The sequence below is a fragment of the Crinia signifera genome, chromosome 1 (assembly GCF_055691185.1).
Source record: "Crinia signifera chromosome 1, ASM5569118v1, whole genome shotgun sequence".
In the NCBI taxonomy this organism is placed as follows: Eukaryota; Metazoa; Chordata; class Amphibia; order Anura; family Myobatrachidae; genus Crinia; species Crinia signifera.
Window position 1 is genome coordinate 140,384,859 of NC_139217.1, and position 15,622 is coordinate 140,400,480.

At 41.1% G+C, this 15,622-nt stretch overlaps 1 protein-coding gene across 2 annotated transcripts in view; it reads right to left on the reverse strand.

The window, feature by feature from the left end:
* AFG2A (AAA ATPase AFG2A) overlaps positions 1-15,622 on the reverse strand; it is a 407,538-nt gene that overhangs the window by 212,826 nt on the left and 179,090 nt on the right. For both annotated transcript variants that reach the window (XM_083174281.1, XM_083174291.1), the window contains exon 14: positions 4,777-4,900. In XM_083174281.1, the coding sequence (XP_083030407.1) occupies positions 4,777-4,900 (124 nt within the window). The remainder of the gene's footprint in view (positions 1-4,776; positions 4,901-15,622) is intronic.

The following is a 15,622-nucleotide window of genomic DNA, read 5'->3' on the forward strand; positions in this document are numbered from 1 at the left end:
TTGTCCAGTGTGCGCAGGCCGTCTGTGCACAACCCAGGACTTACTCATACGGAGCAATAGAAACAGGCTGCTCAGGGCCGGAGCTGACGTCACACATCTCTCTGTAAACACTCGGGGACGCGTTTTCTCTGACAAATTGCCGGGTGACACCCACCAACCCCAGCTTCCTGTCAATCAACTTGTGAACGGCTAGCGATATCTAAAGATGCTGGATGGCCTTGTGCACTTATACTGCGGAACGTACGCATGCGCAGACATTTGATTATCGTCTGGCCTGTGAATCCACAGCCCAGCGATCAGGTCTGAATAACCCATATAGATGGGGTCACATTGTCCAGCATTTCCTACTGCATAAATTTCCCTAGGTGAGGCTAATGGGCACAAATCATGGCAAAACTAAAATAAATAACAAATCTAAATCTAGCAGCAGAAGTAACAAGTCAGCATGTCGTTCATCTTTCGCAAACCCCTCAATATAATTGTGTACATATTGAACAGAACAGTCATACTTGGGTAACCACGAGGAAAAATGATTAATCACCACTGTAGAAGTTGTGGTAAAAAGGGATTTGCTGAGTGACATAAGGATGTTGTCCTGGCGTACTGTGTACAGGTGTCCCGGGATGTGACCTGGATACGGACTTACTAAGTTGGCCGGCTTCCAGCAATGCCACCTACTGTTAGCCAGTGAGTAGTAACGCCGAAAGATTTAGTCACGGTAATGTGTGATTGGCTGTCTTACACCAACTAAAACATCTTCTTTTTACGTAGCAAGTTTCTGACAAACTTTCAGTACATTTCAATCTCCTGCCTGGAAGTGAGAAGCTTCTACCTAAAAGTGACCGCAAGAGGACAAGAATTTGTTTCTCCCATTTATTCTTGTACCCAAGAAATCTTTCATGATCCTGTCACAGAAATGTTTATTTTAATGAAGACACCCCGGCCCTACGAGATCACAGCGAATGACAGCTACTAAGAAAATATAAACTCCCATCTGTCTAGCATTCAATGAAACCTCTTTGTGCGGTGGTGTCCTTTCTGCTCCAGTTCTGTGCAGTGAGGAAGCCCCTTAAGCTTGATGGAACTCAGGCCCCCCATCCATCTTCTGACAATGGTCCTGACTGACATCACTGCCTTTCATTCATCTTCATTTGTCCAATCACATCCTGTCATTCTTATGTAAATTGGACATTTGAGGATGCATCTTTTCTGCACTCTATGATAAGGTGGAGAAAAGCTGTCAGGGGCCCCAGGGTGCCATCCCAGACAGCAGACCTTGGAATGATTCTGTACTTTGCATCCCAGCTAATGTGTCTGACATTAACATCCAGCTCAATGGGAGACCCCCCCCCCTCTATGTCCTACATTGAGGCATCCCCTGACTTCCCTGTAGATATGACACTTTACTTAGATAGAGCGCCTCTCTTTCAGCGCCGGGGATAGCCAGAATGTCCCCACTGGCGATCGCCAGCAGAGAGGCGATCCATCTGACGCGTGCGTGTCCCAGTCTCTCGGCGGTGGCGCAGGGTTAGGGGGGGTAGGGGTGGCGAGGGGGACTGCCGGCGGCACACAAAATACCTGACTAGGCTGATACTGACACAAATGCCTCCATACACCAGTACGAAACAGTACTAGCAAATGTCTGTACCTGGGAGTCCTGCATTTTATGTGCAACTATTAATGTGTGCATTAGCTGTCATGGTCCAGGTTACTATAAATTGTACCCGGCATTACAGGATATATGTTCCCTCTGGCTGCCCCCACCTTACAACAGGGTGCTTTTATTTTTTATTTTTTTTACTCACTCACTCCTTTCAACAGCACTTTACTCTAGGTCTCTGTCACCCTAATAATTACTTTAGTGTCCTGTACCCTGATGCAACGGTTTTATTTACCATGTACTGTAAGTCATTGTTTTCTTGTTTTTATTTAATTTATTTATTCTGCTAGGTGCTGCAGAACCCTCGTGGAGAAAATAAACGATAATAATGCGAGAGATGAGGGGGTTCGGAAGCGCAGTTGCTAGACAGACATTTAGCGGCATTATATAATACTGTAGATAAGAATAGCCGCTCTTTGCTGGTTCACAGTAGTATGCAGAGGAATTTTTCCGATTTTCTAGGTAATGCTTCCATTTCTAGCTGTCGATGTGAACTTCCACACTGATTGAGCAAATACCACTTCTTAACAGTGTACAAGGTACAAATAAGCATTTCTGGTCCAGGTATAAACACACAATATCACATTGCTGCAGAAGTGTCAATGAGCCCTCATTCTGATTAGTGAGCGTCCCCCATGCGTTCACATCATAGGGGACCGATGGTGAAGCCCTGCTTATGCGCATGTGTAGGGCTTCTGTGCGGGCGCCGTCGGAGACTTGCATAGTCTCCATGGCGCTCGCAAGGGGGGGTTGGAGGTGGGCAAGGGGTATTTGCCTGTGAATGCCCTGTGTTTCCTGGGCATACCCATGCGAACTTGGGTGGGTACCTGCGTTCCGGGGGCGGGTGGCTGATGTCACCGGACATCAGCCGCCTGCCCAGTTCTCAGAGCAGGACGCCACAAGTCAGCAGAGACTGACTTAGATTTGCAAGCACTGTAGAACTCATTCGATGGTCGGTGACCATCAAATGATTTCAGGCCTGCATGCTAGCCTGCAAATGGATATATATGCAAATCATCCATTAGCAGCGGGTGGCGTTACATGGCTAGCTTAGCAGTGGAATACCGCTGCTGAGGGAGTCAACCAGAATCAGGGCCATAGTCTGTCAAGCAAAAAAGCTATAAATGGGAATCTGAAAATGGTCTATGGGAAATCACAGGAACATTGCACTAGTAAGGGAAATCAGGATTAAATATATTGATGACTGTTAATTTATGAGGATAATAAACCATACCTCAGAACAGTAACAAAACATACACATTATGACAATGGCTTACACACTCTCCGTATTTACCAAAAGTTCCCAAACTCAGCCCTCAAGGTGCCCATATGGTCAAGCTTTTAAGGATATCCATGATTGAGTACCGATTAATTAATTAATACATCAGTCAAATTGATTTGGCTGCTCAGGCATGGATATCCTTAAAACCTGGACTAGTCCCTTGAGGACTATTTTTGGGAATCACTGGTATATCCAATGTATTAATGCACAGCATCTCTTGTGGTGGATGGGGCAGTTCTCATGATTTCTTCACTGTGAAGGCACAAAGATTTCTCCTAGTGTTTGTTATTTCTCTTGTGTAATTGTATGTAATAGTGTTTTTCTTTCTCTTGTGTAATTGTATGTAATAGTGTTTTTCTTTCTCTTGTGTAATTGTATGTAATAGTGTTTTTTCTGGTGGCACTCGGGGATACATACTATTGGCACTTGTTTTGGTGTCATTTTTTTCATTCTTATAATTAATTGCAGAGGCAGGAAGAGATTAGTGAAGTAATTCAGAAATTAATGAAATGAGCATTGGAAGACTTATCCAGAAGCTACTATAAATCTTGTACCAACCTGTAATATTTTTTTCTTATATAATACACACTTGTTGTTATAGTAAAACCCAATTTGGCTGAATAATTAATTCGTTAACATTATTGCTGCTGAAAGTACATCTCATGTGGCTGCACTTTTAACGTTTTATAGCATAGGCCCTTATTCTGTATCGGACGGTACGGCCCGCGTGCGGCCGTACCGCCGATGTTTTTAGTCTGCACATGCGCAGAGGTCAATCTGCGCATGTGCAGCCCCATTCGCCGCAGACGTATTTCGTCCGCCGCAAAGGGGGCGTATAGGGGCGTGAGGGGCTTCATACCCTCATTTCCCTATGTATACGCCCCGCGTTTCATGGGCGTTCCCATGCAAACGCGGGGCGTATGCATGCTAATCAGGGCATGACGCCACTGATGGGGGCGGAAAGCTGACGTCGCCGGATGTCAGCTCTCAGCCCCCATACAAGCTATCACACGGACGATTGTCCGTGTGGTCTCAGCTTGCGGGAGCTGCTGCTGCGCGGAAATGCTCATCGTTAACGATAATGAGTGTACACATCAGAGGTTATTGTAAAAGGCCTCATCTTGTACAATATCCTCTAATACAGCAATGCAATACAACCTCTGCAAGTGGACAGAGGCAACCAGTTTCGGAACCACTGGTTTAGGGCAATGAAGGTCTTAATGTATTTTTATTTTGTTGTTACATGCATATTTACATACCACAGAAGTGGCTTAAACATCAATGATATTCCCTGTAAACATGTGCTTTAACGATGGCAGAGTTTGTATGTTCCCTCAATTGTGTGTGTGTGTTTGCTTCCTCCAGATGCTTCAGTATAATTCTGCACTTCAAAAACATACTGTTAGGTTACCTGACTGTAAACTAAAATGTAACCAAGTTTGTGTGTGTCCGCATGTTAAAGAATATAAGGTACCCATACACGGTTTTTTTGTGTGATATGCGCTCCTGCTCAAAAAGTATGTGATGCACATACTTTTTGAACTAGATCGCATCGCACGCAAATCGCATGCAATCTAGTTCAAAATGCATACAATTATTGTGCCGTGTATGGGCACCTTTAGTCTGTGAACTCAAATGGGGCAGCGGCTGATGTGAATTAAAAATCTGGCTGTATTGACTTGTGTAACTTGATGTAACTTTGATCACATCAAATTGAATTCAATAACTATCAATTTGAGAACTAAAAAATGGCCAAACAGTGCCTGTTTTTGCATGAAAAATGCATCAGGTGATATAGAAACTTTATGCTGGAGGAATGATGTTACAGGCCTACCTTGTCTATCAAATCGGGACGGTTTGTAGCTGCCAAAATCACCACATCTTTTAGCTGTTCTATTCCATCCATTTCTGTCAGCAGCTGAGCTAGAACCCGATCAGCTACATTTCCAGCTCCAGAACTGTGAAAGAAGCAAATAATAAATTAGTGTCTAGAAAGCAAGAATAATGTGCTGGTTCAACAATTTCATATGAGTAAATGCCCTCTTAAAAAGTTTCCCCAAGTTATTGAAACATGACCTATCTCCTTGCATTTTCGTACAGCTTTCATTAACAGTTTTGGGTGGCAATGAATTGAGGACACATATTAACTCATCATACGGATAGCCTACTGCTATTAATTTGGATAAAAGTCACATTTTATTGAATAAAGCCTTATTTTTGACATACAGTGACATCTGCACACATCCAAAGTAGATAATGCCATTGTGTGACATCACAGCTCTCTTGCTCTGAAAAAGGAATAAGACAAGCACCTCCCAATATACGAACAAAACAACAAAGCCTCTGGCCAACATGGGTATCTCCAATTATTAGCCGCTAGTATCAGAAACATAGGAGGTACATTTACTAAGATGGGAGCTCTATTGAAGATGGGGTGCTGCCCAAAGCATCCAAACAAGTTCTATATATATAGCACCTTCTAGTGCAGGCTTTCCCAACCACGGTCCTCAAGGCACACCAACAGCGCAGGTTTTAGTTATATCCAGGCTTGAGCACAGGTGACTTAATTAGTATCTGAGTGATTCTGATTAAACCATCTGTGCTGAAGCCTGGATATCACTAAAACCTGCACTGTTGGTGTGCCTTGAGGACCGTGGTTGGGAATGCCTGTTCTAGAAGATAATTGGTTGCCCATAGCAACATCCGATCTTCAATAGAACTCCAATTTTAGTAAAATGACCCCATATAATTTGACAACAGATAAGAACCACTTGTCCTATCCAGTCTGCCTCTTAGAAACTTTTGGTAACATCTACCCTGTTTAATCCTTAGTTCTTTGTAAGGATAGGCGTATGCCTATCCCAAACATGTTTAAATGTCTCAGCTGTCATATGGAGGGTTTATACGTGTTCGATAATTGGCTGATCGAGTAAACACTCCCGATCAGCCAGGCTGAAGATTGTGAACACCTTTAGCATCTATCACCTCTAATATGGGAGGCGAATCCACTTTTCACTACTCTTTTTTTTTTTTTTTATATGCTTTAACCCTATCTCCTCCAGTTTCAGCACAGCCTTTGTAGTCATAAACCCCTTCAAAACACATTTAGGGCCAGATGCACTAAGCTTCAAAAGTGATCAAATGGAGAGTGATAAAAACCAGCCAATCAGCTCCTGCCTGACATTTCAATCCGTTGTCACGACTCACCAAAAAGGGGGCATGGCCACAAGATACGGCCGTAAATCATCGAGTTGCGGCTGGGAGCTCGACAATTCCCGTCTGTTCTCTGCAGAACGGGCCCGACTGCTTTTAACGTCGGGCCCGTTCTACCGAGATCTCTGTTCAATGCTGTTAGCGAAAACCGCATTAAATAGGGCCCCGCCGCTATTTCCCCTGTCGGGAATAGCGGCAGGGGATTGAATATCCCCCACAGTAAAAAACAGGGTTTTTAGTGTGGCGCCCCTCAAGTGGGAACGATATTTGTATTATTCAAAAAGGAGAGACCATACCGTCTCCTCGTGGTGTAAAGTTCACAATGTTCAGTTGAAAAACCGGACCATATAAAAGAAAAGATACAAAACACAAAATATATAGTCTCAGTCTCTGTGATGTCACACTTTTTCAAGAAGATGTTGGGAGATATATGGGGTTCTTCTATATACCCGGGTGTCTTCTTTAATTGTTTAAGGAACACCTCGTGTGGTCAAAAAGAAGGCACGCTCACATGTATGCTTACATATGCATCTTGGGTAGTAAACCTATCAAGGTATCTTTTCTTGAATCACCACAAATTCTCCTGTATGTGTCAGGCGATCTTGCTTCCAAAACTCAATCAGGGGTGTGGTTTAATCCAAACATGAAAAAGAGATAATTTTTCAGAGATGGATTTAGTAGATGTTTATGCCCACATATCTATTTTAGTAATAGATCAGGGAAGTGGATGAATGGGGTCCTTTCTAAAACCCAAAAGTGTTGTCCTCATTTGATTTAGGGGACACCTCGTGCAGGCAGTACGTTTCTTAGCTTACATGTGTGCTTACATATGCAAAACAAAGAGAACACCTATCACGGTATCTTTTTATGATGTCACATTCATTCTCATTCAACTCCAGAAAGTGTGCTTACGTGTATGCTCACTTTAAAACAACAGTGGATCCTCTCATCAAGGTATCTTTCGTATCTCAAATAGAGGGGATGTCCATCCAATATAATATCCAAAAGACAAATCTTTTATTCTCAAAACACAGCAGAAAAATTGTATGTACAAGTCTGTAAAAACTGATCTTTAAAAGAGCCTCCTTTTCTCCTCACTTTATCACTGGGAGTAAGATGGAATAAAGCCCGGGGTGACTCACCAGATCAAAGTTGAGGTGTCCAGGAGGGCAAAAAGTTGTACAGCAAATGGCCAGGAGGTACCGCACCAACGCGTTTCGACCCGTTGGTCTTTTTCAAGGTGGTACCTCTAACCTCCATTAGGCCTTTTTTATACACATCTAAAAGGAAACTCCTCCCCTTCCTCTCCCTCGCAATAGGTTGATTATAAATTTCATCAAAAATGATTAAAATATGCATGGTACATGATTTATATGACAAACATCCATTAAAATCAAATAGAAGACAATTAAAACATATTACTGTGAGTATTGCTGGAGATGGGATCGCAAACAAAAACGTCAACAGGAAATCCTGGAGACTGCCCCGGGCGCTGTATGAGCTATTTCCACGGCGCTGCTGAGGTTACATACAATATATTACATACAGATTCCTTACTCACAACATGGTCAATCACTCGTATATAAGAGAAGAGTTCCCGACGTCTATGACCCGCACGTGGAACGCAAGTTCCTTCCGGCGGTGCGTCATAACGTAGTCTGTTCTAGACAGACTCCTTCCGGAAGTCGCGTTCCCGCTGGGACAATGGAACGCACGGCTTCCGGTGTTGTACTCTCATTCTTCCCTCGGTAATACAGGTGTATGTTTTTGGGTCCGCTCACAGGATTCGCATTGTGCAAACCTCTTTTATCTCCCTTTGTTTGTATACTAGAGATTTCTGAAGCGCAGAACCCGGAAGTAGGTTCCGTTTTGGAACACAAAACGTAGATAGGTGCATATATATATATTTTTCCGATTTTCACAGTAAAAATGTGATTATAAAAACAGATCCCAAGGATGTAATAAAAATGAAAATGAAAATGAAAATAAAAATAAAAATGAAAATGGTAAAGACTGGATTTCTTGAATATCAACTGGGTTAAATCTATTAACTTTTTTCTATTGTTATAATTTTAATAAAATATCAACTGGGTTAAATCTATTCTCTTTTCTCTATTGTTATAATTTTAATAAAACTCCATAGAGTCACAGGAACCATTTCATTTCAAAGTCGCCGTTTAGGCCTTTTGGGGCCAGAGTACCCAGATTGTATATAGTTTTCATTTCGGATTGGGCAAGTGCGATATCACTTCCCCTCTGTCTCCAATTGCCGGTGACTTTCTTTATCCCTATGACCGATTTAATTTCTTCCAAAGAGCAATTGTGTATCTTCTTGAAATGTTCAGACAAATGGTGGCCTTCCAGACCTTTTTTAATATTCCTAACATGCTCTGACCAACGTTCCCTTAGACTCCTGCTGGTCTTCCCTACATATTGTAGGCCACAACTGCATTCTATTATGTAGATACAATTTTTTGTATTGCATGTTATGAACTCTTTGATATCATGTCTGGTTTTGTTCGAGCTGGAATGATATTCTGTCACTTTTTTTGCAGTTTTTTTATGCGATTTGCACATTTGACAGGTGCCGCACCGGTGGAAGCCCTTAGTTGTTATTCTTCCTGTCATGGTTTCTTCCTGAATGGCACTTCTAACCACTTTGGACCTTAGGTTGTCCGCTTTTCTATAGATGAACCTGGGCCTCTCCCCTATATGGTCTTTTAGCACTGGATCTCTGGTGAGGATATGCCAGTGTTTTTTCATGATTTTCTCCATTTCTTTATGTTGGTTGTTGAACTTAGTTATAAACGGTATCTTGGAGGTGTTGTTCTTTTTTTCCTTTTTCTTTTCCTTATACACCAACAGCGTTCCTCTTTCTTTTTCCTTCAAAAGGTCTATAGTCCCATCGATTTTTTCTTCTTCATATCCTTTCTCTACAAAAAGTTCTTTCATCCGGGTTGCTTGTTCTTCAAACACTGTCTTCTCTGAACAGTTCCTTCTAATCCTTGTTAACTGGCCTGATGGTATATTACTCAGCCATTTTGGATGATGATTGCTCTGAGTTGATATGTAGTTGTTATTATCGGTGGGTTTTGAGTAATTCTTTGTTTCCATACAACCATTTTTAATGTATATACATAAATCTAAGAAATGTATTTCTTCTTTGCTCTTCGTGAAGGTCAATTTGATGTTGTAGGGGTTTTCATTCAGGGCTGCACAGAAAACATCCAAACTCTCTTCGTCCCCTTCCCATATGAAGAAGACGTCATCAATGAATCTTCTCCATATTATTATGTTTGCTAGGAATGGGGTTGCCTGTCCAAACTGCTAACTCCTCCCACCACCCCATAAACATGTTGGCGTAGGAGGGGGCAAATTTAGTGCCCATAGCTGTACCCGTAATTTGCTTATAGAACCTCCCCTTAAACCAAAAGTAATTGTTGGTCAAGATGAATTGGATGGACTGTTTTAAAAAATCAATTTTTTCTTTCTTCATTTCGGTCTTTTGTAGAAAGAACTCTACTGCCTCAATGCCCCTTTCGTGGTCAATTATAGAGTACAGGGATGTTACGTCCGCAGTGACTAGGAAATAATTTTCCTTCTATGTGATGTCTTTTATATAGTTCAACATGTCAATGGTGTCCTTTAAATACGATTTTATCTTTACAACCTCCGGTTGTAGGGCATGATCCACAAATTGGGACAAGTTCGCTGTTACAGAGTTTGTCCCAGCCACAATGGGCCTTCCTGGGGGGTCTTCAATGCTCATATGAATTTTTGGCAATATATATAGGACCGGAAAAGATGGATTGGGGTTGATGATGAAATTGGCTTCTTTTTCGGTGATGATTTTTTCTGATTCATGTTTTCTGATCAGAGTTGTTAGATCCTTATCTATTTTTAAACTTGGGTCTCCACGTAGGAGGCTATAGGTGTTTCTGTCGCCTAATTGGCGTAGGACCTCTTTTTCATATTTGCATTTATCCATCACCACTATGCTCCCCCCCTTGTCCGCGGGTTTTATCACCAATTCTTTATTTTCTTGTAAAGAAACCAAGGCGTCTCTCTCCGCTTTCCTCAAGTTTGATTTTTTCGGCCATTTTGGTTTTATTTTTTCAAGGTCCTCGCATACCATTTTGTGGAATGTCTCGACTAAGTGGCCTCTAGCAAAAGTGGGATTAAAAACAGATTTCGGTCTGAATGTTGTGGCTTGTACTTCTTCTGTCCCTTTCTCTTTTTCATTGAAGAAGCGTTTAAGGGCCAAATTTCGAGTGAATTTGTGGACGTCTACATATGTGCCGAATTTGTCAATCCTATTATCTGCCGCAAATTTTAGGCCTCTGTTTAATACTCCTTTTTCCTCTATGGTCAGTTCATGTTGGCTTAAATTAAATATCCTGTTATCTACCTTGTTTACATTTTGTACTTGGTGCTCTGGATGTTCTTGATATTCCGGGATCTTTTGTTTACTTTGTTCCGTATTCTTTTCTTTTTGTGTTTTTCCTCCTCTTTTTCCTCTGTTTTTTCTTCTTTTGTACCGGATGACTACTTCTGGGGCCTTCTTGGTCTGGTTTTCTCCAAAAAAGACGAATAATCTAAGTCCTTATGTGTGGTTCTCCTTTTTATTGTTGAAGGGTTTATTCTCCATTCATCCCTAACAACGAAGTTCTCCCGTAATCTGGGGGTCTCTGGGTGCCTCCAGTTTTGTCTTTGGCTTCTTCTTAACACGGGCCGGTCCTCTGCCTGCCTCTGATGTGAGTTATACTTCAAGACATATGATGTTTGATCAATTCCGTATCCACTTGTTTGATGTCTCCGCCATTCTTTTAAATCCCTAAATCTTTTGTAGGGTGTTCTAAATTTTTTCTCTTCCCTTTGTCCCTCACGTAATCTTTCTTTTATTTTCCTTGTCTCCTTCCCTCTGTTCTCTCTTCTGGGTGGGGTTCTTTCTCTTCTATTTCTTTCAAGTCTTCCCTGTGTTCTTGGTTCGGTGTGATGTCCCAGTGGATGTTTCTCACAATCACAATTAAAATCACCATCTTCTTCTCCTTCCGCTAGGAGCTCCTCCCCTATCTCTTTTAATTGTTTGTCCCTTAAATATTTTTTATGTTTCCGTTGTATAATACTTTTCTCTTTATTTTTGACCCTAAACTCCATGTCCTTTTCCAATTGTCCATAATCTTCCAGATTTCTTGATGGTTCAATAATTTTGGTGATTGAACTGATTTCCTCCTCGAGTTTGGTCATTGTTCTTCTCCTCTCCTTAATTATTAGGGACATCAAAGAGACGGAACACTCCTCCAGGATTTTGTTCCAACCCATAACAAACTCCTCTGACTCTTCATGGTTTGATGGCTCTTTTATGATAACGAGTCCCTTTGGGATTAATTTTTCTGATAGGTATTGTTCTAGGGTGGCTATTTCCCACCAAACAGCACTCTCTTTGTTCAGGGCTTTTTCAAGCCGACTCATAATTTGATCTAAAGTTTCCTCCTCCTCCTCTACCTCTTGTTCTTCTAATTCCTGATCAAAATTATTGTCGAACATATGTTCCAGGATCCTCCTCCTCCTATCCCTATATCCCATCATGTCTGCTGCCAAACAATATTGATAATAAAATATAGAATACAATAGACACGCAATATACTGTTTAGGCGCTGAGTAGGGTCAGCCAATACACTAAAACCAGGTATTATCAACCTGGTAACATAAAATATACAGTAAAAAACAGGGTTTTTAGTGTGGCGCCCCTCAAGTGGGAACGATATTTGTATTATTCAAAAAGGAGAGACCATACCGTCTCCTCGTGGTGTAAAGTTCACAATGTTCAGTTGAAAAACCGGACCATATAAAAGAAAAGATACAAAACACAAAATATATAGTCTCAGTCTCTGTGATGTCACACTTTTTCAAGAAGATGTTGGGAGATATATGGGGTTCTTCTATATACCCGGGTGTCTTCTTTAATTGTTTAAGGAACACCTCGTGTGGTCAAAAAGAAGGCACGCTCACATGTATGCTTACATATGCATCTTGGGTAGTAAACCTATCAAGGTATCTTTTCTTGAATCACCACAAATTCTCCTGTATGTGTCAGGCGATCTTGCTTCCAAAACTCAATCAGGGGTGTGGTTTAATCCAAACATGAAAAAGAGATAATTTTTCAGAGATGGATTTAGTAGATGTTTATGCCCACATATCTATTTTAGTAATAGATCAGGGAAGTGGATGAATGGGGTCCTTTCTAAAACCCAAAAGTGTTGTCCTCATTTGATTTAGGGGACACCTCGTGCAGGCAGTACGTTTCTTAGCTTACATGTGTGCTTACATATGCAAAACAAAGAGAACACCTATCACGGTATCTTTTTATGATGTCACATTCATTCTCATTCAACTCCAGAAAGTGTGCTTACGTGTATGCTCACTTTAAAACAACAGTGGATCCTCTCATCAAGGTATCTTTCGTATCTCAAATAGAGGGGATGTCCATCCAATATAATATCCAAAAGACAAATCTTTTATTCTCAAAACACAGCAGAAAAATTGTATGTACAAGTCTGTAAAAACTGATCTTTAAAAGAGCCTCCTTTTCTCCTCACTTTATCACTGGGAGTAAGATGGAATAAAGCCCGGGGTGACTCACCAGATCAAAGTTGAGGTGTCCAGGAGGGCAAAAAGTTGTACAGCAAATGGCCAGGAGGTACCGCACCAACGCGTTTCGACCCGTTGGTCTTTTTCAAGGTGGTACCTCTAACCTCCATTAGGCCTTTTTTATACACATCTAAAAGGAAACTCCTCCCCTTCCTCTCCCTCGCAATAGGTTGATTATAAATTTCATCAAAAATGATTAAAATATGCATGGTACATGATTTATATGACAAACATCCATTAAAATCAAATAGAAGACAATTAAAACATATTACTGTGAGTATTGCTGGAGATGGGATCGCAAACAAAAACGTCAACAGGAAATCCTGGAGACTGCCCCGGGCGCTGTATGAGCTATTTCCACGGCGCTGCTGAGGTTACATACAATATATTACATACAGATTCCTTACTCACAACATGGTCAATCACTCGTATATAAGAGAAGAGTTCCCGACGTCTATGACCCGCACGTGGAACGCAAGTTCCTTCCGGCGGTGCGTCATAACGTAGTCTGTTCTAGACAGACTCCTTCCGGAAGTCGCGTTCCCGCTGGGACAATGGAACGCACGGCTTCCGGTGTTGTACTCTCATTCTTCCCTCGGTAATACAGGTGTATGTTTTTGGGTCCGCTCACAGGATTCGCATTGTGCAAACCTCTTTTATCTCCCTTTGTTTGTATACTAGAGATTTCTGAAGCGCAGAACCCGGAAGTAGGTTCCGTTTTGGAACACAAAACGTAGATAGGTGCATATATATATATTTTTCCGATTTTCACAGTAAAAATGTGCTAATAAAAACAGATCCCAAGGATGTAATAAAAATGAAAATGAAAATGAAAATAAAAATAAAAATGAAAATGGTAAAGACTGGATTTCTTGAATATCAACTGGGTTAAATCTATTAACTTTTTTCTATTGTTATAATTTTAATAAAATATCAACTGGGTTAAATCTATTCTCTTTTCTCTATTGTTATAATTTTAATAAAACTCCATAGAGTCACAGGAACCATTTCATTTCAAAGTCGCCGTTTAGGCCTTTTGGGGCCAGAGTACCCAGATTGTATATAGTTTTCATTTCGGATTGGGCAAGTGCGATATCACTTCCCCTCTGTCTCCAATTGCCGGTGACTTTCTTTATCCCTATGACCGATTTAATTTCTTCCAAAGAGCAATTGTGTATCTTCTTGAAATGTTCAGACAAATGGTGGCCTTCCAGACCTTTTTTAATATTCCTAACATGCTCTGACCAACGTTCCCTTAGACTCCTGCTGGTCTTCCCTACATATTGTAGGCCACAACTGCATTCTATTATGTAGATACAATTTTTTGTATTGCATGTTATGAACTCTTTGATATCATGTCTGGTTTTGTTCGAGCTGGAATGATATTCTGTCACTTTTTTTGCAGTTTTTTTATGCAGTTTTTTTATGCGATTTGCACATTTGACAGGTGCCGCACCGGTGGAAGCCCTTAGTTGTTATTCTTCCTGTCATGGTTTCTTTGGAAGAAATTAAATCGGTCATAGGGATAAAGAAAGTCACCGGCAATTGGAGACAGAGGGGAAGTGATATCGCACTTGCCCAATCCGAAATGAAAACTATATACAATCTGGGTACTCTGGCCCCAAAAGGCCTAAACGGCGACTTTGAAATGAAATGGTTCCTGTGACTCTATGGAGTTTTTTTAAAATTATAACAATAGAGAAAAGAGAATAGATTTAACCCAGTTGATATTTTATTAAAATTATAACAATAGAAAAAAGTTAATAGATTTAACCCAGTTGATATTCAAGAAATCCAGTCTTTACCATTTTCATTTTTATTTTCATTTTCATTTTTATTACATCCTTGGGATCTGTTTTTATTAGCACATTTTTACTGTGAAAATCGGAAAAATATATATATATGCACCTATCTACGTTTTGTGTTCCAAAACGGAACCTACTTCCGGGTTCTGCGCTTCAGAAATCTCTAGTATACAAACAAAGGGAGATAAAAGAGGTTTGCACAATGCGAATCCTGTGAGCGGACCCAAAAACATACACCTGTATTACCGAGGGAAGAATGAGAGTACAACACCGGAAGCCGTGCGTTCCATTGTCCCAGCGGGAACGCGACTTCCGGAAGGAGTCTGTCTAGAACAGACTACGTTATGACGCACCGCCGGAAGGAACTTGCGTTCCACGTGCGGGTCATAGACGTCGGGAACTCTTCTCTTATATACGAGTGATTGACCATGTTGTGAGTAAGGAATCTGTATGTAATATATTGTATGTAACCTCAGCAGCGCCGTGGAAATAGCTCATACAGCGCCCGGGGCAGTCTCCAGGATTTCCTGTTGACGTTTTTGTTTGCGATCCCATCTCCAGCAATACTCACAGTAATATGTTTTAATTGTCTTCTATTTGATTTTAATGGATGTTTGTCATATAAATCATGTACCATGCATATTTTAATCATTTTTGATGAAATTTATAATCAACCTATTGCGAGGGAGAGGAAGGGGAGGAGTTTCCTTTTAGATGTGTATAAAAAAGGCCTAATGGAGGTTAGAGGTACCACCTTGAAAAAGACCAACGGGTCGAAACGCGTTGGTGCGGTACCTCCTGGCCATTTGCTGTACAACTTTTTGCCCTCCTGGACACCTCAACTTTGATCTGGTGAGTCACCCCGGGCTTTATTCCATCTTACTCCCAGTGATAAAGTGAGGAGAAAATGAGGCTCTTTTAAAGATCAGTTTTTACAGACTTGTACATACAATTTTTCTGCTGTGTTTTGAGAATAAAAGATTTGTCTTTTGGATATTATATTGGATGGAC